This window comes from Orcinus orca, chromosome 17 (assembly GCF_937001465.1).
Source record: "Orcinus orca chromosome 17, mOrcOrc1.1, whole genome shotgun sequence".
NCBI lineage: Eukaryota > Metazoa > Chordata > Mammalia > Artiodactyla > Delphinidae > Orcinus > Orcinus orca.
This window is the reverse complement of record NC_064575.1, coordinates 41,240,085-41,261,812: the sequence shown is the minus strand read 5'-3', so window position 1 is coordinate 41,261,812 and position 21,728 is coordinate 41,240,085. Positions and strand designations below refer to the sequence as shown.

Here is a 21,728-nt window from a genome sequence, read left to right as displayed (position 1 = left end):
GGGCAGAGGTGGAAACAAGGGTGGTGGTCATCCTGCCAGTTAGAGCCTTTCTTAGTGAGTGCATCCTTTTTTTCAACACTTTGAGTGTTGTAAACTACTTGGAGAATGCCTCAGAAACAAATATGAGGGAGGGAGGGTAAGGTGAGAGAGCTCAGTGATCTTAGTGAGGGGAAGAGACTTCAAACAGGAAATGAAAAGTACTTGCAGCTATTCTGTTCATAAGTTCCCTCAGGGTTTCTGAATATCTGCAAAAAGGAATCAACCAAAGGTGATGGAAGTTGGAACTTTGGACTGGTTATCTACCATAACAAACTACCTAGGTCAGTAGTTGAATAAGAAGTGGTACAGGGCTTCCCTGGTGGCGCAGTGGTTGAGAGTCCGCCTGCCAATGCAGGGGACATGAGTTCATGCCCCGGTCTGGGAAGATCCCATATGCCACAGAGCAGCTGGGCCCATGAGCCATGGCCACTGAGCCTGCGGGTCTGGAGCCTGTGCTCCACAACGGGAGAGGCCACAGCAGTGAGAGACCGCAAAAAAAATAAAAAATAAAATAAAATAAAAATAAGTGGTACAGTTTTCATGAATGAACAGTTTCTGGATTATTATTTTGAGGATCCTAGTTTTAAAATTTTCTAGTTGTTCCTATTTCATAGTAAATTCTAGTTTTAAAGATATATCCACTCAAATCTCTCTAAGAGTATTATTTATACTTATTTTAAAATTGTCTTCTGTTTAGCCTTTAATTTTCTTAATTTTTTTTAGATAAATTAAACTTGGGGATTCTTTATACAATTGGTACCCTTAAATTGTGAGATTTTGGTGGCCATAATGTCTTGCACCTAGATTTTATAAGCAGGGCCTGAGCAATACCATATTGTTTCTATGAAAGGAGAGGAGACATGTCTCTTTTAATATTTTAATGTACTCCTTGCCAATAAAAAAAAAAGTGTGCTTACATTGAAATACACATTTATTTAGTTAGTTTTGGCTGCTTTGGGTCTTCATTGCTGTGCACGGGCTTTCTCTAGTTGCGGCGAGCGGGGGCTACTCTTCTTTGCAGTGTGCAGGCTTCTCACTGCGGTGGCTTCTCTTGTTGCGGAGCACGGGCTCTAGGCGTGCGGGCTTCAGTAGTTGTGGTGATCTTGGAGAGGCAGCAATAAGTGGTGGCATGAAGTGACATCTTAATTCCCTGCCCAGGAACTGAACCTGGATAGCCTGGATGAAAACCAGAAATCCTAGCCACCACACCCCCTGGCTTTTGCCCCCAGTGAAAAATGCATTACTCACGGAGGCAAAGCTGTAGAAACAGGTACAAAGTTTATTATTAGAGACATAGCACAACACAAGTGGGAGAGCACACAAAGAAACTGTTTGTTTAGTTAAGATAGAAGCAAGGCAGAGATGCACACCCGGAGAGAAAGTGTGTGGGCATCCTCCCTAATGAGGAGGAGTGCAGCAAACAGGCGGTTAAGTCATTTATATAGGGCAGTTCTTCCCGGTCTTTGTTTACCTTTGGCCAATTATCTGGTTTCTTTTTCCACACCTGACCTACCTTAGGACCCTCCCCAACATGTGTGCGCAACATTTTTCCAAGATGGATTACAACCCAGAGGCGTATGGGATGGCCTTAGCATCACATATTATGGGGTGGTGCCCCCTCCTTTTTGGCCCCCGAGGAACTTTCCTGCATATGTGCAATGTTTCCCTTGCCCAAGGATGGGAAATGTATGACCTCTTGATCTTTGAACAGCGTTTACCCCCTCTCTGTCCCTGCCATAAAAGTGTCCAATGTCCAGTTATTTACCCTATTCCTGTTGTTGTTTCTTATATCGAAGTGCAGATCTCGAAATATAGACAGGAGTCTGGTCATAAATATGTAGTCTGGAGCCCGTTTGTCTCTTTCTTCAGGAAATGTAAACAGGGAGCTGGTAATGAATGTCCAGCCTGGAGCTCATCTTCTTCTCACCCCAGGAGGTGTGAACAGGAGGCCAGTTGTAAATGCCTAGCCTGGAGCCCATCTGTCTCTTGCCTCAGTGGCACGCAGGCTCAGTAGTTGTGGCTTGCAGGCTCTAGAGCGCAGGCTCAGTAGTTGTGGCGCATGGGCTTAGTTGCTCTGTGGCATGTGGGATCTTCCTGGACCAGGGCTTGAACCCGTGTCCCCTCCATTGGCAGGTGGATTCTTAACCACTGCACCACCAGGGAAGTCCCTAAATACACATTTTAGATAGAAAAAGCAAGCCAATACGTTTTAAAAACTAACCTGGACATAGAAATTATTTTGATTAAACTTGTAGATTTCATATTCTTTATGATAAATAATATGTAAACACTAAAAATATTTCAATTATGTTCATTAGTGACTATATGAATGGGTGTACCTAAATAGTGATGATTAATTGAGCTTTGTCAAGTTAATGGGAGGAAGCCTGTGGCATTTTCCAGACTTTGGCCCAGAATCACTCAACATTTTAGTTAGTAAAATGAAAAGTTGATGGATAAAATTACCAAGAGCAACTTTGTGAAATCTGTGGATGAAAAGCTGGGAGATTCCAGATTTAGGAACCAAAACTATATTGAATGACTGGAACTAGGGATGAAGTTAGAAAAATTAATTTAAGAGAGATAAAGGCAAATTGTTATATATGGGCCTAAAAACCCAAGTAGAAATAAGGCAAAATAGCATAGATATAAAAAGACAAAGGATTTTTAGGTAATAGTTAGATATCAATTCAGCAATGAAATGTGACTGCTAAAAATAGGTTTTTAGTATATTAGCTATAAGGGAAGAGATATCCCAACCGTTCCGGTAAGACCTAACTAGATTAGGAGCACTGTGTGCAGTTATGGGTACCATACTTCAAGAGGAATAGAGATCATGCCTCTTCTTAAATAGCCATTGAAGGAAAGAGGGATTATGTTGAAGCAGGAAAAAAAAAAAAAGTCATCAGGAACAGAAGTTGCTTGGAAACATATAAAGGGCTGTCATATGGAAGAGAGATTAGATTTATTCCATAATCTTAAATAGCAAAATTCAACTGAGTAAATTTTAAAGATCTAATTGGTTTTATTAAATGATTCATAAGTCAGGCAGCATCTCATCTAGTGACTAGAGAGGGGCTCCAAAGGGCTACAGAAAGGGAAAGGTTTTTAAAGATAGGACAAAGAAGTCATAAACAAACAAACAAAAGGATTGTTTTGGGTGAGGTCATTTTCCTTTTGGGAACAAAAAGGGTCTATGTGGCAGATTACCTCACTGGTGCTGACCAGATAATTCCATATTGACCAGTTAAGATTACATTCCTAGAGAAGGCTGAAACTGCAATTAGTTTAGGTATTAAACCCCAGTTTGCTGATGTGAGCCTGGGTCAAGTGACTCCATTTTGGGCCTGTGGTTTTCTTTTTAACAATACTGTTCCAAGGTTTGGACCAATAGATACATACAACAGGGAAATAGATTTTTAAAATCAGTGTAAGTGTTGGTGTCATCGAAAAAAAATTAATCAACAGTCAATCTAAGAAAGAAATGGATAACTTTATTCTAGTCAAGCTGAAGATTATAACCTGGGAGACAGTCTTTCAGAAAGCTCTGAGGATTGTTCTGTCCATTAGAGGTGAAAGCACAGTTATATAAGCTTTTGAGACAACAAAGTAACATACTGACAGTTTACATAGGCCAACAAGGCAAATAGTGGATCATCATGACCCCTTACAGGATTGAGAAAGGAATGTTATCTTCTAAGGAGTTACCTTGCTGGCCCCAGGAAGATATTGCTTGTTTTTGGCAAGCAGGCATTCCTGTGTCTTCTAAGGAGATCTAGTTAATGTATAATGCAGATGTACAATGCACACTGCAGAGGAGGGAGTAGTGGCTTAAAAAAGGCAGAGAGAGAATTTTATGTCAAAATTTTCTTGTCCTGCCTTAACAACAATTTTATTTCATATAGGAAAGAACTATCTGATAGAATGGTCTGGAGATGAAATACATTGCCTCGATAGGTAATAAGGTCCCCCATCATCAATGAAAGTTTTTATTCATGATACATGTGTACTTAACATCTTCACTGTAGAGGAATTTGAGGAATATCTGAGGCATAATTTTTCCTTTCAACCTTAGAAAATCGTTAATTCTGACACCAAACTTAAAATGATTAAGGACAAAATTGGTAACAAGAGTAGAGGCACTGTAGAATAATTTTTCAGGAAAAGGATTAGAAGGGAAGAACAGATCAAATAAAGGAATTTTATTTTTAAGGAAAATCCGGGTTTTGGGAAAAAAAAAAAAGGTCCAGTGGAGAGTAACAGACATGGCAGGAGGTAGTGTGGGAAGTAGGCTCTATGAAAGATGGGAAGTGCAATTTTAGAGAAGAAACACATTTCTGAAACTAATGAGTTGCTTGTGAGAATGGATAAACATGGAAGTTTTCTGATTCTCCTGTTCTCCCAATTGGTCCTAATTTTTCTTCATAAATTAGGAAATTAAGTATTTGACTGAGGAGGCTGAGGGTGGGCAGAGGATTAATGACAAAGGAGGGAAATATAAACCACCTCTTACTGCTTGGTACTGCTGATTCAACACCCTAATCTTTCATAATTATGCCAATTTCTTTAGTATAACTTTCAGCATAATTTAGTCTTGCATTTTGTGTTGTCCCACATCAGCTCTGCTTTTCTGCTGTCATAATTCGTTTGTCCCTTCTGAAGTTCTTCCTTAAAGGGCTGAGTTGTAGATTCTAATCCACTGATCTGATTATCATGTTTAACGTGAAGTGATCTTTCCAAAATGTAAAATATAACTAAAATTGTTTTAGGAATTCAAGTTGGATGAAAAAGAAAGTAAAAATTTTAAGTTAAACCTCAGTTCTGAGATTACATTCTGAAGACAAGTGTGGCAATCAGACATAAGGAAAACAGATCTGTGATCCAAAGAGAAATTAGTTTATGCACAACTCTATCCTGTTTCTTTTTAAAAATTTCTTTTTATTGAAATATAGTTGATCTACAATATTGTGTTACTTTCAGGTTTACAGCAAAGTGATTCAGATATATATATATATATATATATATATATATATAATATATATATATATACGTTTTTGATTATTTTCCATTATAGGTTATTACAAGATATTGAATATAGTTCCCTGTGCTATACAGTAAATCCTTGTTGTTTATTTTATATATGGTATTGTGTGTCTGTTAATCCCATACTCCTAATTTATCTCTCCTCCGCTTCCCCTTTGGTAACCATAAATTTGTTTTCTATGCCTGTGAGTCTGTTTCTGTTTTGTAAATAAGTTCATTTGCACTATTTTTTAGATTCCACTTATAAGTGATATCATATACTATTATTTATCTTCTTCTGTCTGATTTACTTCACTTAGTATGATAATCTCTAGGTCCATCCATGTTGCTGCAAATGGCATTATTTCATTTTTTTTATAAGTAATATTTCACCATATATATGCCACATCTTCTTTATCCACTCATCTGTTGATGGACACTTAAGTTGTTTCCATGTCTTGGCTATTGTAAATAGTGCTGCTATGAACATTGGGGTGCATGTATCTTTTTGATTTAGAGTTCTTGTCTTTTCCAGATATATGCCCAGGAGTGGGATTGCTGGATCATATGTAACTCTATTTTTAGTTTTTTAAGGAACCTCCATACTGTTTTCCATAGTGGCTACACCAATTTACATTCCCACCAACAGTGTAGGAGGGTTCTCTTTTTTTCCACATCCCCTCCAGCATTTATTATTTGTAGACTTTTTGATGATGACCATTCTGACCTGTGTGAGGTGGTACCTCATTGTAGTCTTGATTTGCATTTCTTTAGTAATTAGTGATGTTGTGCTTCTTTTCATGTGCCTGATGGACCTCTGTACATCTTCTTTGGCGAAATGTCTATTTAGGACTTCTGCCCCTGTTTTGATTGGGTTGTTTGTTTTTTTTATTGAGTCGTATGAGCTGTTTGCATATATTGGAAATTAAGCCCTTGTCGGTCACACAATTTGCAAATATTTTCTCCCAACCCATAGGCTTTCTCTTCGTTTTGTTTATGGTTTCCTTTGCTGTGCAAAAGCTTGTAAGTTTGATTAGGTCCCATTTGTTTCTTTTTGCTTTTATTTCTTTTGCTTTGGGAGACTGACCTAAGAAAATATTGCTACAATTTATGTCAGAGAATGTTTTGCCTATGTTCTCTTCTAGTAGTTTTACAGTGTCATGTCTTATATTTTAGTCTTTAAGCCATTTTGAGTTTATTTTTGTATATGGTTTGAGGGAGTGCTCTTACTTCATTGATTTGCATGTGGCTGTCCAGCTTTCCCAACACCACTTGCTGCAGAGACTGTCTTTTCTTCATTGTGTATTCTTGCCTCCTTTGTCAAATATTAACTGACTGTAGGCATGTGTGTTTATTCTGGGCTCTCTATTCTGTTCCATTGACCCATATATCTGTTTTTGTGCCAACACCATGCTGTTTTGATTACTGTAGTTTTGTAGTATTGTTTGATGTGTGGAAAGGTTATGCTTTCAGCTTTGTTCTTTTTCCTCAAAATTACTTTTGCAATTCTGGGTTTTTTGTGGTTCCATATAAGTTCTAGTATAATTTGTCCTAGTTCTGTGAAAAATATCATGGGTAATTTGATAGGGATCACATTAAATCTGTATATTGCTTTGGGTAGTATGGCCATTTAAACTATATTAATTCTTCCAATCCAAGAACATGGTATATCTTTCCATTTGCTTGAATCATCTTTAATTTCCTTTATCAATGTTTTGTAGTTCTCAGTGTATAAGCCTTTCACCTCCTTGGTTAGGTTTATTCTTAGGTATTTTATTTTTTGATGAATTGTTGAGATTTTCCCCTTTCCTATAGATTCTTGCTTTTTTCTATTTAGAGAAGACCATTCAATATTTCCTTTAGGGTAGGTATAGTATTGCTTTATTTTTTGAGTTTTTGCCTCTCTGAGAAATTCTTTATGTCTCCTTCTATCCTAAATGATAATCTTGCTGGATAGAGCTTGCTGGTATTCTAGGTTGCAGATTTTTCCCTTTCAAGACTTTGAATATATTTTGCCACTTCCTTCTGGCCCACCAAGTTTCTGTAGAGAAATCAGCTGATAACCTTATGGCGGCTTCCTTGTAACTGACTCTTTGTTTTTCCCTTGCTGCCTTCAGAATCCTCTTTTTCATCTTTAACTTTTGACATTTTAATTATGATATGTCTTAGAGTAGGTCTGTTTGGGTTCATCTTGTTTGGGACGCTCTGTGCTTTCTGTATCTGAATATCTATTTCCTTTTTTAGGTTTGAGAAGTTTTCAGACATAATTTCTTCAAATACAGTTTCGATCCCCTTTTCTCTCTGTTCTCCTTCTGGGATTCCTATTATGTATAGATTGACATGCTTTACTTATCCCATAGATCTCATATGTTGCTTTCATTTTTAAAATGTCTTTCTGCCTGCTGTTCTGATTGGGTGATTTCCCTTATCCTATCTTCCAGATCACTTACTCATTCTTCTGCATTATTTAATTTGCTGTTTATTGCCTTCAGCTCAGTTTTCATCTCAGCAATTTAGTTGTTTAATTTTGATTAACTCCTCTTTAAAGTTTCTAATTCCTTGTTACAGTGATCTGCATTTCTATTGATAGTCTTTCTTAATTCCTTCAGCATTTTTATTACCTCCTATTTGAACTTGGGATCTGGTAGACTGGAGAGGTCTGTTTCACTGTTCTTTCAGAGTATTTCTCTTGTTCCTTTAATTGGGTGTAGTTCCTCTGCTTTTTCATTTTACTTATATTGCTCTGACTCTATGAATTTAAGAGAAACAGTTATCTCCTGTGGTCTTGAAGCGCTGTTTTTATGTGGGAGCAACCTCTGTAGACTGTATGGGTCCAATATTTTGGTGTGAGGGCTGTTTTTAGTGTGGATGCTTGCCACATCTTTCCTCAGGGTGTGCTGGCCCTTGTCCCCTTGATAGAGGGTGTGACTGGTGTCATGGTGACCAGTGCCTGCAATGGATGTTGCGCAGGGCCTCCTCTTTTCTTTGTGGTTGTCACAAACCTGTTGGGGGCAGTGTCTGCTCCCCAGTTGTTGGAGTAGAAGCCTCCAGATACAGTTCTAGGCTATGGTGTGATGTAGACAGGACTGGAGGGCTCCCTCTGGGAAAGGAGCTGCTGTGTGTTCTCTCCAGGAGCTGTTTGCTAGTAAGTGTGACACTGTGATGCCACCTGCCACCTGGTGTGCATGCCAACAAAGATCACCATTACTGGCACTGTCGTCCATGGCCACCTCCACTGGGGGAGTGTCAGTAATTGGCTTGGAGGTTCTTTAGGCAGGCATGTGCACTCACAGAGCCACTGGCATGAAAACCTGCAGAAGCAGGTCCCTGTGCCCACTGTGGGAGTGCCAGTAATCAGCTCAGATTTCAGCCTGCCTCCATGTGTTCACACCCACAAAGTTGGCAAAACCTGCTGTGACTGGCACCCTGCTTCACTGTGAGCAAGCTAATGAGGCTGCTATGGTGAACCCACGCCCCACCCCTCCCTTCCTGTGTTGACAACGGGGCTCCTATAGCAGACCTATGCTCTGTTCTGTGCACAACCCAGGTTGCAGCTGGGCCACACTCCAGGCCCTTAGGCTGTTTCTGTGCAGCCAAACTAAGTACCCTCCCTGGGTCTGTCTGAAGCCTGAATATCAGCACTGAGTAGCTGTGCACGTCAGCAGGCGTGCCTCTGAGGCAGGGAAGTGTGGCAATGTGTCTTGGACTGTCTGTGCTGGTCTCTCTTTATCTTGCGGGGCTGTAAGCCAGCTTCTGCACTCTCCTCCTGAGCTTCTGAAGCTCCCTATCTGTCCTACCAGACTTCCCAGCCAGTGAAGGAAGTTCCCAGGGTGAGGGAATCGTTCTTCTTTCACAGTTCCCTCCCAGGTCTCATCCTGATTCCTCTTCCTCTCCCGTTTTCCTTCATTCTGCCTGGTTATGTGGCAGTCTTACTTGTAGCTTAGGTTGTATGAGATTTTCTGCAAGCTTTCAGTAGTTATTCTGCGAGAATTGTTCCACATGTAGATGTATTTTTAATGTATTTGTGGAAGGAGGCAAGTTCCATATCACTCTACTCTGCCATCTTGATCCCCTCCTCTATGTGTTTCTTAAAACAAACTATAGCATGCATAATGGTCTGGAGAGTTTGTTAAAACAGATTCCTGAACTCACCACCAGAGATTGATTCAAAAGGTCTGGTAGGGGTCATGAGTTTGCATTTCTAACAAGCTCCAGGTGATGCTAATGCAGCTGCTCTGTGGACTACTCATCTGGGTAGCACTGCCTTAACATACAGTGCAAAGAATGCATTAGCATTACCTGTTACTATCTAGTTAAAAAGTAGATTATTATAAAAGTTTAGGCCCCTTCTTAGAGTGATTGAATCTTAGTCATTTTCTTATTAATTCTATTGTTCACATTCATGTATACCACCTATAATTTAGTACTTCATATTGTCTTTTTATTTGAATATTATAAAATGAAAATTTTATATATTATAAGTAGAAAACCAGTGCCACTTGTTATATGTAATTTTCAAATGAAATATTATTTTAAAAATTATAAAAATTCCTACTATTTTTCCTGAAGCCTAGTCTTTTTCTTAACAATAAAGGATGATAGCACAACTGTAACATTCTGCTTTACTTAACTAGATGACTCAATAAAGAATTACAAAGAACTTCCTTTGTGACTCAAATGTTAATTTAGTGCTGTTTGTCTGGATACTACCTGAAACAATCCCATCTACTACCAGCTGTATTCACATTACATCCTGGGAAATGTGATTTCAAGGAAACATCTTCCTCCTCCCTTCTCCAGCTTTCATTCCAATGAACAATTCATTAAAGAGATAGTTAGAAACTGTCTACGCCAGGCCCTGTTCTATACTGACAGGTCATACTCAGAATACCTTGTGGCACCTTCCCCTAAACATCACTGTATCGATTACTGGTATAATGAACATTGGTTGCTGAGACTGTAACAATTCTACTAATGGCTGAGAGCTCATCGTAGATTCATCTTGATCCTTGTCATCATCTTCATCATTGTACATTGTTATTTGTGCAGAAAAATTTGCAGAGCTGCAATGACGGATGACTGCATCTGTGCCTCCCTAAGTTATGGAAGAAAGTGGCTGGTATGCACAGAGCCATAAGCATACAGACTGATTGGAAATCTTGAGTTTTTAGATCTGAAATAAAAAGGGCAAAGTTCACTTTATCAATCCAGATACCACATCATCAAATGATAAAAGTCTATTTGAAACCATCAAGATTCAAAATTCTTACAAAATTGTATACAGAAACGGGTAAAGCCTCCAAAAGATTTTCCCTCCCATTTCCCAAATTAAATCTTTATCCAAACACTTTAAAAAATAAGATATAATAAAATATAACTCACAAGCTTAGTTTCCAACTTTCCCTAGTAATTTCCATATTTCTCAAAGACACAGTAATGAGGCACCACAGGTCCAGCTCCAAAATGGAGATTAAAATACTTATTTTAATAAAATATTTAATTGTCTCAATGCCATCTAGTCATTTTACTCATTTTTTTCTTTTTTCAAACTGTGGGTCATACTGTATATCCCAACTTGAAAACTTGTACTTTCAAATTTATCTTGTATCACACTTTTTGCTGACACTGCTAATAAACATTTTCAGAAAAGGGCTATTATTACTTGTAAGTTTTCACATTAGTGACATAACACACTAAACAAAAAAAGACCTCACACTGTATATTATTGGTGTGAAAGAGTTAAGAAAATGAAAAAAGCATCCCTGATAATATTATGTGGCAATTACAATGAATGAATTAAGCTTATATGTGATCTGGAAGGCTGCACATTATGTACCATTAAGCGCAAAAATCAGGTTGCAGTATGATGTGTTATAAGGATGATAATATTAAGAAAAGATCCATCCCCAAATGGGCATATATTTATTTTTTTTTAACCTTAATTTTTTTAAATTGAAGTATAGTTGACTTACAATGTTGTGTTCATTTCTGCTGTACAGCAAAGTGACTCAGTCATACATATATATATATATATATATATATATATATATTCTCTTTTTTAAATATTCTTTTCCATTATGGTTTATCATAGGATATGTTTTTTTCTTTTTAACATCTTTATTGGAGTATAATTGTTTTACAATGGTGTGTTAGTTTCTGCTGTATAACAAAGTGAATCATCTATATATACAATTATCCGGATTTCTCCTCCCACTTGCATCTCCTTCCCACTCTCCCTATCCCACCCCTCTAGGTGGACACAAAGCACCGAGCTGATCTCCCTCTGCCATGTGGCTGCTTCTCACTACCTATTTATTTTACATTTGTGAGTATATATAAGTCCATGCCACTTTCTCACTTTGTCCCAGCTTACCCTTCACCCTCCTGTGTTCTCAAGTCCATTCTCTACATCTGTCTCTTTATTCCTGTCTTCCCCTAGGTTTTTTAGAACCCCCCCTTTTTTTTTGATTTTATATATATGTGTTAGCATACGGTATTTGTTTTTCACTTTCTGATTTACTTCATTCTGTATGACAGTCTCTAGGTCCACCCACCACACTGCAAATAACTCAATTTCGTTTCTTTTTATGGCTGAGTAATATTCCATTGTATATATGTGCCACATCTTCTTTATCCATTCAACTGTTGATGGACACTTAGATTGCTTCCATGTCCTGGCTATTGTATATAGGGATGCAATAAACATTGTGGTACATGACTCTTTTTGAATTATGGTTTTCTCAGTGCTTAGAACCAGTAGTGGGATTGCTGGGTCATATGGTAGTTCTATTTTTAGTTTTTAAAGGAACCTCCATACTATTGTCCATCGTGGCTGTATGAATATACATTTCCACCAACAGTGCAAGAGGGTTCCCATTTCTCCACACCCTCTCCAGCAGTTACGGTTTGTAGATTTTTTGATGATGGCCATTCTGATTGGTGTGAGGTGATACCTCATTATAGTTTTGATTTGCATGTCTCTAATGATTAGTGATGTTGAGCATCCTTTCATGTGTTTGTTGGCAATCTGTATATCTTCTTTGGAGAAATGTCTATTTAGGTCTTCTGACTATTTTTGGATTGGGTTGTTTGTTTTTTTGATATTGAGCTGCATGAGCTGCGTGTATATTTTGGAGATTAACCCTTTGTCAGTTGCTTCATTTGCAAATATTTTTTCCCATTCTAAGGGTTGCCTTTTTGTCTTGTTTATGGTTTTATTTGCTGTGCTAAACCTTTCAAGTTTCATTAGGTTCCATTTATTTTTGTTTTTATTTCCATTACTCTAGGACGTGGGTCAAAAAGGATCTTGCTGTGATTTATGTCATAGAGTGTTCTGCCTATGTTTTCCTCTAAGAGTTTTTTAGTGTCTGGCCTTACATTTACATCTTTATTCCATTTTGAGTTTATATTTATGTATGGTGTTAGGAAGTGTTCTAATTTCATTCTTTTACATGTAGTTGTTCAGTTTTCCCAGCACCACTTACTGAAGAGGCTGTCCTTTCTCCACTGTATATTCCTGCCTCCTTTATCAAAGATAAGGTGACCAGATGTGCGTGCGTTTATCTCTGGGCTTTCTCTCCTGTTCCATTGATCTATATTTCTGTTTTTGTGCCAGTACCATATTGTCTTGATTACTGTAGCTTTGTAATATAGTCTGAAGTCAGGGAGTCTGATTCCTCCAGCTCCATTTTTCTTTCTCAAGATTGCTTTGGCTCTTCGGGGTCTTTAGTGTTTCCATACAAATTGTGAATTCTTTTGTTCTGTTTCTGTGAAAAATGCCATTGGTAGTTTGATAGGGATTGCACTGAATTGGTAGATTGCTTTGGGTAGTAGAGTCATTTTCACCATGTTGGTTCCTCCAATCCAAGAACACGGTATATCTCTGCATCTGTCTGTATCTTTAATTTCTTTCATCAGTGTATTATAGTTTTCTGCATGCAGGTCTTTTGTCTCCCTAGGTAGGTTTATTCCTAGGTATTTTGTTGTTGTTGTTGTTGCAATGGTAAAAGGGAGTGTTTCATTAATTCCTCTTTGAGATTTTTCATCATTAGTGAATAGGAATGCAAGAGATTTCTGTGCATTAATTTTGTATCCTGCTACTTTATCAAATTCAGTGATAAGCTCTAGTAGTTTTCTGGTAACATCTTTAGGATTCTCTATGTATAGCATCATGTCATCTGCAAACAGTGACAGCTTTACTTCTTCTTTTCCGATTTGGATTCCTTTTATCTCTTTTTCTTCTCTGATTGCTGTGGCAAAAACTTCCAAAACTATGTGGAATAATAGTGTTGAGAGTGGGCCACTCGTTTTGCTCCTGATCTTATAGGAAACGGTTTCAGTTTTTCATTTTTCACCAGTGAGAACGATGCTGGCTGTGGGTTTGTCATATATGGCCTTTATTACATTAAGGTGGATTCCCTCTATGCATACATTCTGGAGGGTTTTTATCATAAATGGGTGTCAACTTTTGTTGAAAGCTTTTTCTGCATCGATTGATATCATCATATTGTTTTTATCCTTCAGTTTGTTAACTGTAATGCTGTATGACACAGATTGATTTGCATATATTGAAGATTCCTTGCTTTTCTGGGATAAACCCCACTTGATCATGGTTTATGATTCCTGTAATGTGCTGTTGGATTCTGTTTGCTAGTATTAGGTTGAGGATTTTTGCATCTATGTTCATCAGTTATATTGGCCTGTAGTTTTCTTCTCATGTGACATGTTTGTCTGGTTTTGGTATCAGGCTGATGCTGGCCTTGTAGAATGAGTTTGGGACTGTTCCTCCCTCTGCTATATTTTGGAAGAGATACGTGAAAAGGATACGTGCTAGCTCTTCTGTAAATCTTTGATAGAATTTGCCTGTGAATCCATCTGGTCCTGGGCTTTTGTATGTTGGAAGATTTTTAATCACAGTCTCAATTTTAGTGCTTGTGATTGCTCTGTTTATATTTTCTATTTCTTCCTGGCTTAGTCTCAGAAGGTTGTGCTTTTCTAAGAATTTGTCCATTTCTTCCAGGCTGCCCATTTTATTGGCAGGTAGTTGCCTGTAGTAATCTCTCACGATTATTTGTATTTCTGCAGTGTCTGTTGTCACTTCTCCTTTTTCATTTCTAATTCTATTGATTTGAGTCTTCTCCCTTTTTTTCTTGATGAGTCTGGCTAATGATTTATCAATTTTGTTTTTCTTCTCAAAGAACCAGCTTTTAGTTTTCATGGTCTCTGCTATCGCTTCCTTCATTTCCTATTCATTTGTTTATTTATTGGGTTCTTCTTTCTCTACTTGCTTTAGGTGTAAGGTTAGGTTGTTTATTTTAGATTTTTCATGTTTCTTGAGGTAGGATTGTATTGCTATAAACTCCCTTCTTAGAACTGCTTTGGCTGCATCCCATAGATTTTGGGTCACCATGTGTTCATTATCATTTGTTTCTAGGTATTTTTTGATTTCCTCTTGGATTTCTTCAGTGACCTCTTGGTTATTTAGTAGTGTATTGTTTTGCCTCCATGTGTTTGTTTTTTTTTTTTTTTTTTTGGTGGTACGTGGGCCTCTCACTGCTGTGGCCTCTCCCGCTGCAGAGCACAGGCTCCGGACGTACAGGCCCAGCGGCCATGGATCACTGGCACAGCCGCTCCGTGGCACGTGGGATCCTCCCAGACTGGGGCACGAACCCGCGTCCCCTGAATCGGCAAGCGGACTCCCAACCACTGCGCCACCAGGGAAGCCCATTTGTATTTTTTACAGATTTTCTCCTGTAGTTGATATCTACTCTCATAGCATTGTGGTCGGAAAAGATACTTGATATGAGTTCAATTTTCTTATATTTACCAAGGCTTGATTTGTGACCTAAGATATGATCTATCCTGGAGAATGTTGCATGAGCACTTGAGAAGAAAGTGTATTCTGTTGTTTATGGATAGAATGTCCTATAAAAGTCAATTAAGTCCATCTTGCTTAATGTATCATTTAAAGCTTGTGTTTCCTTATTTATTTTCATTTTGGATGATCTATTGGTGAAAGTGGGGTGTTAAAGTCCCCTACTCTGATTGTGTTACTTTCGATTTCCCCTTTTATGGTTAGCATTTGCCTTATGTATTGAGGTGCTCCTATGTTGGATGCATAAATATTCACAATTGTTATATCTTCTTCTTGGGTTGATCCCTTTTTCATCATGTAGGGTCCTTCTTTGTCTCTTGTGATACTCTATTTTGAAGTCTATTTTGTCTGATGTGAGAATTGCTACTCCAGCTTTCTTTTATTTCCATTTGCATGGAATACCTTTTTCCACCTCCTCACGTTCACTCTGTATATGTCCCTAGGTCTGAAGTGAGTCTCTTGTAGATAGCCTATATACGGGTCTTCTTTTTGTATACATTCAGCCAGTCTATGTCTTTTGGTGGGACCATTTAATTCATTTATATTTAAGGTAGTTATTGATATGTATGTTCCTATAACCATTTTCTTATTGTCTTGGGTTTGTTATTGTAGCTCTTTTCCTTCTCTTGTGTTTACTGCCTAGAAAAGTTCCTTTAGCATTTGTTGTAAAGCTGGTTCGGTGGTGCTGAATTCTCTTAGCTTTTGCTTCTCTGTAAAGGTGTTAATATCTCTGTTTTATCTGAATGAGATCCTTGCTGGGTAGAGTAATCTTGGTTGTAGGTTTTTCCCTTTCATCACTTTAATTATGTCCTGCCACTCCCTTCTAGCTTGCAGAGATTCTGCTGAAAGATAAGCTGTTAACCTTATGGGGATTCTCTTGCATGTTATTTGTTGGTTTTCCCTTGCTGCTTTTAATATTTGTCCTTTGTATTTAATTTTTGATAGTTTGATTTTTATGTGTCTTGGAGTGTTTCTCCTTGGATTTATCCTGTATGGGACTCACTGTGCATTCTGGACTTAAGATTGACTATTTCCTTTCCCACATTAGGGAAGTTTTCAACTATAATCTCTTCAAATAATTTCTAAATCCCTTTTTTTAATCTCTTTTTATTCTTCTGGGATCCCTATAATTCAAATGTTAGTGCATCTAATGTTGTCCCAGAGGGCTCTGAGACTGTCCTCAATTCTTTTTATTCTTTTTTCTTTATTCTGCTCTGCAGTAGTTATTTCCACTATTTTGTCTTCCAGGTCACTTATCTGTTCTTCTGCCTCAGTTATTCTGCTATTGATTCCTTCTAGAGAATTGTTAATTTTATTTATTTTTGTTCATCAGTGTTTGTCTGCTCTTTAGTTCTTCTAGGTCCTTGTTAAATGTTTCTTGTATTTTCTCCATTCTATTTCCAAGATTTTGGATCACCTTTACTATCATCACTCTGAATTCTTTTTACAGTAGGCTGCCTGTTTCCTCTTCAGTTGTTTGGTGTGGTGCGTTTTTACCTTGCTCCTTCTTCTGTTTGTTTCTCTGTCTTCTTATTTTGCTTAACTTACTGTGTTTGGGGTCTCCTTTTCACAGACTGCAGGTTCATAGTTCTCGTTGCTTCTGTTTCTTCTCCCAGAAGCTAAGGTTGGTTCAGTGGGTTGTGTAGGCTTCCTGCTGGAGGGGACTAGTGCCTGTGTTCTGGTGGATGAGACTGGATCTTTGGTGGGCAGGACTGCATCCAGAGGTGTGTTTTGGGGTGTCTGTGAATTATGATTTTAGGCAGCCTCTCTACTTATGGGTGGGCTTGTGTTCTTGTCTTGCTAGTTGTTTGGAATAGGGTGTGCACCACTGTAGCTTGCTGGTTGTTGAGTGGAGCTGGGTCTTAGCATTGTGATGGAGATCTCTGTGAGAGCTTTTGCCATTTGATATGACGTGGGGCTGGGAGGCCTCTGGTGGGCCAATGTCCTGAACTCAGCTCTCCCATCTCAGAGGCTCAGGCCTGACACCTGGGCAGAGACCAAGACCCTGTCAGCCACTTGACTCAGAAGAAAAGGGAGAATAAAAAATAAATAAATAAAATAATTAGAAAAAATTTAAAAAAATTTTTTTAAAATAAAAAAGTAATAAAAAAAAGGAAGAACCAAGCCAAAAAACAAATCCACCAATGATAAAAGCTCTAAAAACTATTCAAAAAAAACTAAAACAAAACAAAAAAAAACCCCAAAATGGACAGACAGAACCCTAGGACAAATGGTAAAAGTAAAGGTATACAGACAAAAATCACACAAAGAAGCATACACATACACACTCACAAAAAGAGAAAAATGAAAAAAATATATATATATCAAAAGGAAGAGAGCAACCAAATCAATAAACAAATCTACCAATGATAATAAGCTCTAACTACTAACCTAAAATAAACATAAAACCAGAAACAAATTAGATGCAGAAAGCAAACACCACCTCTACAGTTGCTCCCAAAGTCCTCCGTCTCAATTTTGGGATGATTTGTTGTCTGTTGAGATATTCCACAGATGCAGGGTACATCAAGTTGATTATGGAGATTTAATTCACTGCTCCTGAGGCTGCTGGGACAGATTTCCCTTTCTCTTCTTTGCACAGCTCCTGAGGTTCAGCTTTGGATTTGGCCCCACCTCTGCGTGTAGGTCACCTGAGGGCGTCTGTTCCCCACCCAGACAGGGAGGGGTTAAAGGAGCAGCTGATTAGGGGGCTGTGGCTCACTCAGGCCAGGAGGGAGGGATGGGTACGGAAAGCAGGGCGAGCCTGACTGGCAGAGGCTGGTGTGATGTTGCAACAGCCTGAGGTGCACCATGTGTTCTCCCGGGGAATTTGTCCCTGGATCATGGGACCCTGTCAGTGGCAGGCTGCATAGGCTCCAGGAGGGGAGGTGTGGATAGTGACCTGTGCTGGCACACAGGCTTCTTGGTGGCTGCAGCAGCAACCTTAGTGTCTCATGCCCGCCTTTGGTGTCCGCACTGGTAGCCGTGGCTCGCGCCTGTCTCTGGAGCTCGTTTAGACAATGCTCTGAATCCTCTCTCCTTGCGCACCCTGAAACAATGGTCTCTTGCCTCTTAGGCAGGTCCAGACTTTTTCCCGGACTCCCTCCCAGATAGTTGTGGATCACTAGCCCCCTTCAGGCTGTGCTCACACAAGCAACCCCAGTCCTCTCCCTGGGATCTAACCTCCGAAGCCTGAGCCTCAGCTCCCAGCCCCCACCCGCCCTGGCAGGTGAGCAGACAAGCCTCTCTGGCTGGTGAGTGCTGGTAGGCACTGATCCTCTGTGTGGGAATATCTCCACTTTGCCCTCTACACTCCCGCTGCTGTGCTCTCTTCCATGGCCCTGAAGCTTCCCCACTGCCCACCCCCCATCTCCACCAGTGAAGGAGCTTCCTAGTATGTGGAAACGTTTCCTCCTTCTCAGCTCCCTCCCGGAGGGGCAGGTCCTGCCCCTATTCTTTTGTCTCTGTTTTTCCTTTTTCCCTACCCAGGTACGTGGGGAGTTTCTTGCCTTTTGGGAAGTCTGAGGTCTTCCACCAGTGTTCAGTAGGTGTTCCGCAGGAGTTGTTCCACACGTAGATGTATTTTTTTTTTTCTTTTTGCGGTACACGGGGCTCTCACTGTTGTGGCCTCTCCCGTTGCAGAGCACAGGCTCCGGACGCGCAGGCTCAGCGGCCATGGCTTACGGGCCCAGCCACTCCGCGGCATGTGAGATCTTCCCGGACCGGGGCACGAACCCGTGTCCCCTGCATCGGCAGGCAGACTCTCAACCACTGCGCCACCAGGGAAGTCCTGTAGATGTATTTTTGATGTATTTGTGGGGAGGAAGGTGATCTCCATGTCTTACTCCTCCGCCATCTTGAAAGTCCCCCCCAGGCATATACTTTAAGTATGAGCAGGAAGAAAGGGATAGAACGATACACATCATGCTGTTAACTTTGGTTGTTACCTTGATTGTTACTTGAGGCTAGGAATAGAAGTAGAAACACATGTTGAAGGATTAATTTTTTCTTTATACACTTTGTATTGCTTATCTTTGAAACAATTTTCTAAAGAACTCAATAAATAACATTTAAAAGTTTCTTTGATTTAAGTCTTCAGAAAGTCAAGCATCTTAAACAATAAATAATCCACAAAGTATATGTGAAAATGGGACACTGTTTTGTACAATAAAAATATAATTATTACATTGAAAAAATAGTTTCAATTAACCAAAGAGACAAAAAGAATTGAACTATGCAGCAAAAATCAAACTTTCTACTGTATTAATTTAAAAAATAATGTCATGGAAGGAGACTAATATTTATCTGAAGAAGAAACTTCATTAAACTTTCTAATATTCATATGAATCTCATAAAAACATTATCAAGGCAAAAGAAATATAAAATACCCTTTTATGCATTGACTTTTCTTCTTGAAAAAGAGTTACTTATAGGTTTTTATTGTGGAATAAATTTAAAGATGAAGATTGAGAAACCACAAGTATTTCTGGGTAAGGTTGAAGACCCATTTGCTTGTTATCTTTCAATTTTTGTACTATAACTTTGGCAAATTCTTCTCCTTGGATGTCACTAGTATCCAATAATTGTCTGACTTTTGAGGTCCTTGTAGGTTTGGTACTAATGAGTTCATAGTCCTCCTTCATGATCAAATCCCTGGACAGGAGGGCATCTAGAGATTGGTTAAGGCAGGCTTCAGTCATTTGGTTCACAATATCTTCCCTTTTACTCTGGATCCACTGTTGGGTTATACCAGGCTGAAATTGCTCTGTAGAAAAGCAAGGGATGACAAGTAAGAAGGTGGGGACAGATATATAGCTATGAGTAAAATTAGATGAAAAACAAAATAATAAGGCATAAAACCTAATTTTGCTGTGATTGTTCTCATATGGAACACCAGTATTTTGAGGGATGCTATTTATTTTCAGGAAACATTCAGATATTTGGGTTATCTCTTCCCTTTCCCTCCAAGAAAAAGCACTGCATTTTTTTTTTTTTTTTTTTTTTTGCGGTACGCAGGCCTCTCACTGTTGTGGCCTCTCCCATTGCAGAGCACAGGCTCCGGACACGCAGGCTCAGTGGCCATGGCTCATGGGCCCAGCCGCTCTGCGGCATGTGGGATCTTCCCGGACCAGGGCACAAACCTGTGTCCCCTGCATTGGCAGGTGGACTCTCAACCACTGCGCCACCAGGGAAGCCCAAAGCACTGCATTTTTATACACTATAATTCATGGGGGCAAATGTCACTTTTTCTCAGATTTTTTAAAAAAACATAAAGAATACCTGCATATTTGATAAATAAACAAAAATATATTTACCTTTAGTAACATATTGTCACACCTCCTCTTAGCAATCCCTCCCTAGATAGATGTTCATGGAATACTATTTTGGCCTATTATTACATATCAACACTCATGTCTTTGGGGATTGGAAGTGCTTTCCTACTTATGGTATGTATATAGCATACTGAAGAAATAGAGACAAATAAAACATCATATAGCAAATCTACTGAACATATGGTTGTGAGATAAATGGCATCATTTACAAAGTGTCTCATAGTACATATTTACCTGAATTTCCCTCCGCTGAGAGTGGATTTATTATTGCTAAGGAGCATGGAGCAGCCCTGTGATCACAGAATGTTGCTCTTTGAGCCACAGAAATGTTACTGTCACAACTGTGATTTACTGGACATTGACGCATCACAGAAAAGTCTTGAGTTTTTCCTATAAAACACAACATCTGCATTAGGGGTAGAATATTCCTTAGCTATTTCTATTAGCTAAAATATGAACATCCGGGTCATAGAGAGGGTAGTATTCAGTGGCTCTTAATTTTTCACTGCATAAGCTGGTTCATAAACCTAATTCCACAAGTAAATATTTTTTAGATAAAAAAGGTTAATGCTTAATGTTTTTACCATATTTCCGTCTGTCCTATGTAAATTATAAATCATAGAATTTTACTTCTTCATGTGGTACCATATTTTTTCCTTCTGTGTCATCTTCCTCCTTCTGCACTTCAAATGTGTCCTCTAAATTACATATGATGTGTCTTTCTACACTCTCCTTTGGTAAACTTATTCAACCTCAGGGCCTCAATTGTCACCTCCCTTCCCAAATCCATGTAATTAAATTTTCTGTCTTCAGTGAACCCTACATTTTCAACAGCTCAAATTAAAAAAAAAAAAAAAAAAATTAAAAACTTAATTATTCATCTTAACTTTAAAACCTGTTTCACTTCCTATTTCTGTTAATAGCACCAATGTTCTTCCAGCTAAACTTGTTCAGCTTTATCTTTTTTTCTCTCTTCCTTCCTACAAGTGAAAAGTGTGTCCTCTGTAACATCTCTCACACTATTCTCTCCTTCACACTCTGGAGCATGTATCATAATCTCTCACCTGTAGTACAATAATAGACCAATAGTCTCCTAACTGGTCTCCCCACCTTGAATCTCCTTTTCCCTTCCAAAATATCCTACATATTCCAGCCAGGATAAATATTCCTAAAGCAAAAAATTTTATCATGTCACACCCTTGCTCAAAAATCTGCAGTAATTGTTCCCTACCCAAGCAAAAGAGCCTGAATGGCTTAGCCTAGTATTAGAATTCATCATGATATGAGCCTGAATGGCTTAGCCTAGTATTAGAATTCATCATGATATGACTCCACCCTCCTGATCTTTCATTCACCCTCTTCACCAGCTAAACCCAACTACTCACTGTTCTCTGTTTTCTTGCTTCTTTGCCTCTATGCTGTTCCTTTTGCCTGGAATGCCCATCCTTTATAACTATAGG

At 38.8% G+C, this 21,728-nt stretch overlaps 1 protein-coding gene and 1 long non-coding RNA gene across 5 annotated transcripts in view; one reads left to right on the top strand and one right to left on the bottom strand.

Annotated features, from left to right (window-relative positions):
* Window positions 1-21,728, top strand: part of LOC125961609 (uncharacterized) — a 61,404-nt gene that overhangs the window by 22,915 nt on the left and 16,761 nt on the right. The gene's annotated exons all lie outside the window — the stretch shown is intronic.
* RIPK2 (receptor interacting serine/threonine kinase 2) overlaps window positions 10,268-21,728 on the bottom strand; it is a 39,334-nt gene continuing 27,873 nt past the window's right edge. For all 4 annotated transcript variants that reach the window (XM_049700249.1, XM_049700250.1, XM_049700252.1 and 1 more), the window contains exons 10-12: window positions 20,503-20,658; window positions 19,324-19,700; window positions 10,268-18,900 (exon numbers count right to left, since the gene is read on the bottom strand). In XM_049700249.1, the coding sequence (XP_049556206.1) occupies window positions 19,363-19,700; window positions 20,503-20,658 (494 nt within the window). In that variant the 3' untranslated portion in view covers window positions 10,268-18,900; window positions 19,324-19,362. The remainder of the gene's footprint in view (window positions 18,901-19,323; window positions 19,701-20,502; window positions 20,659-21,728) is intronic.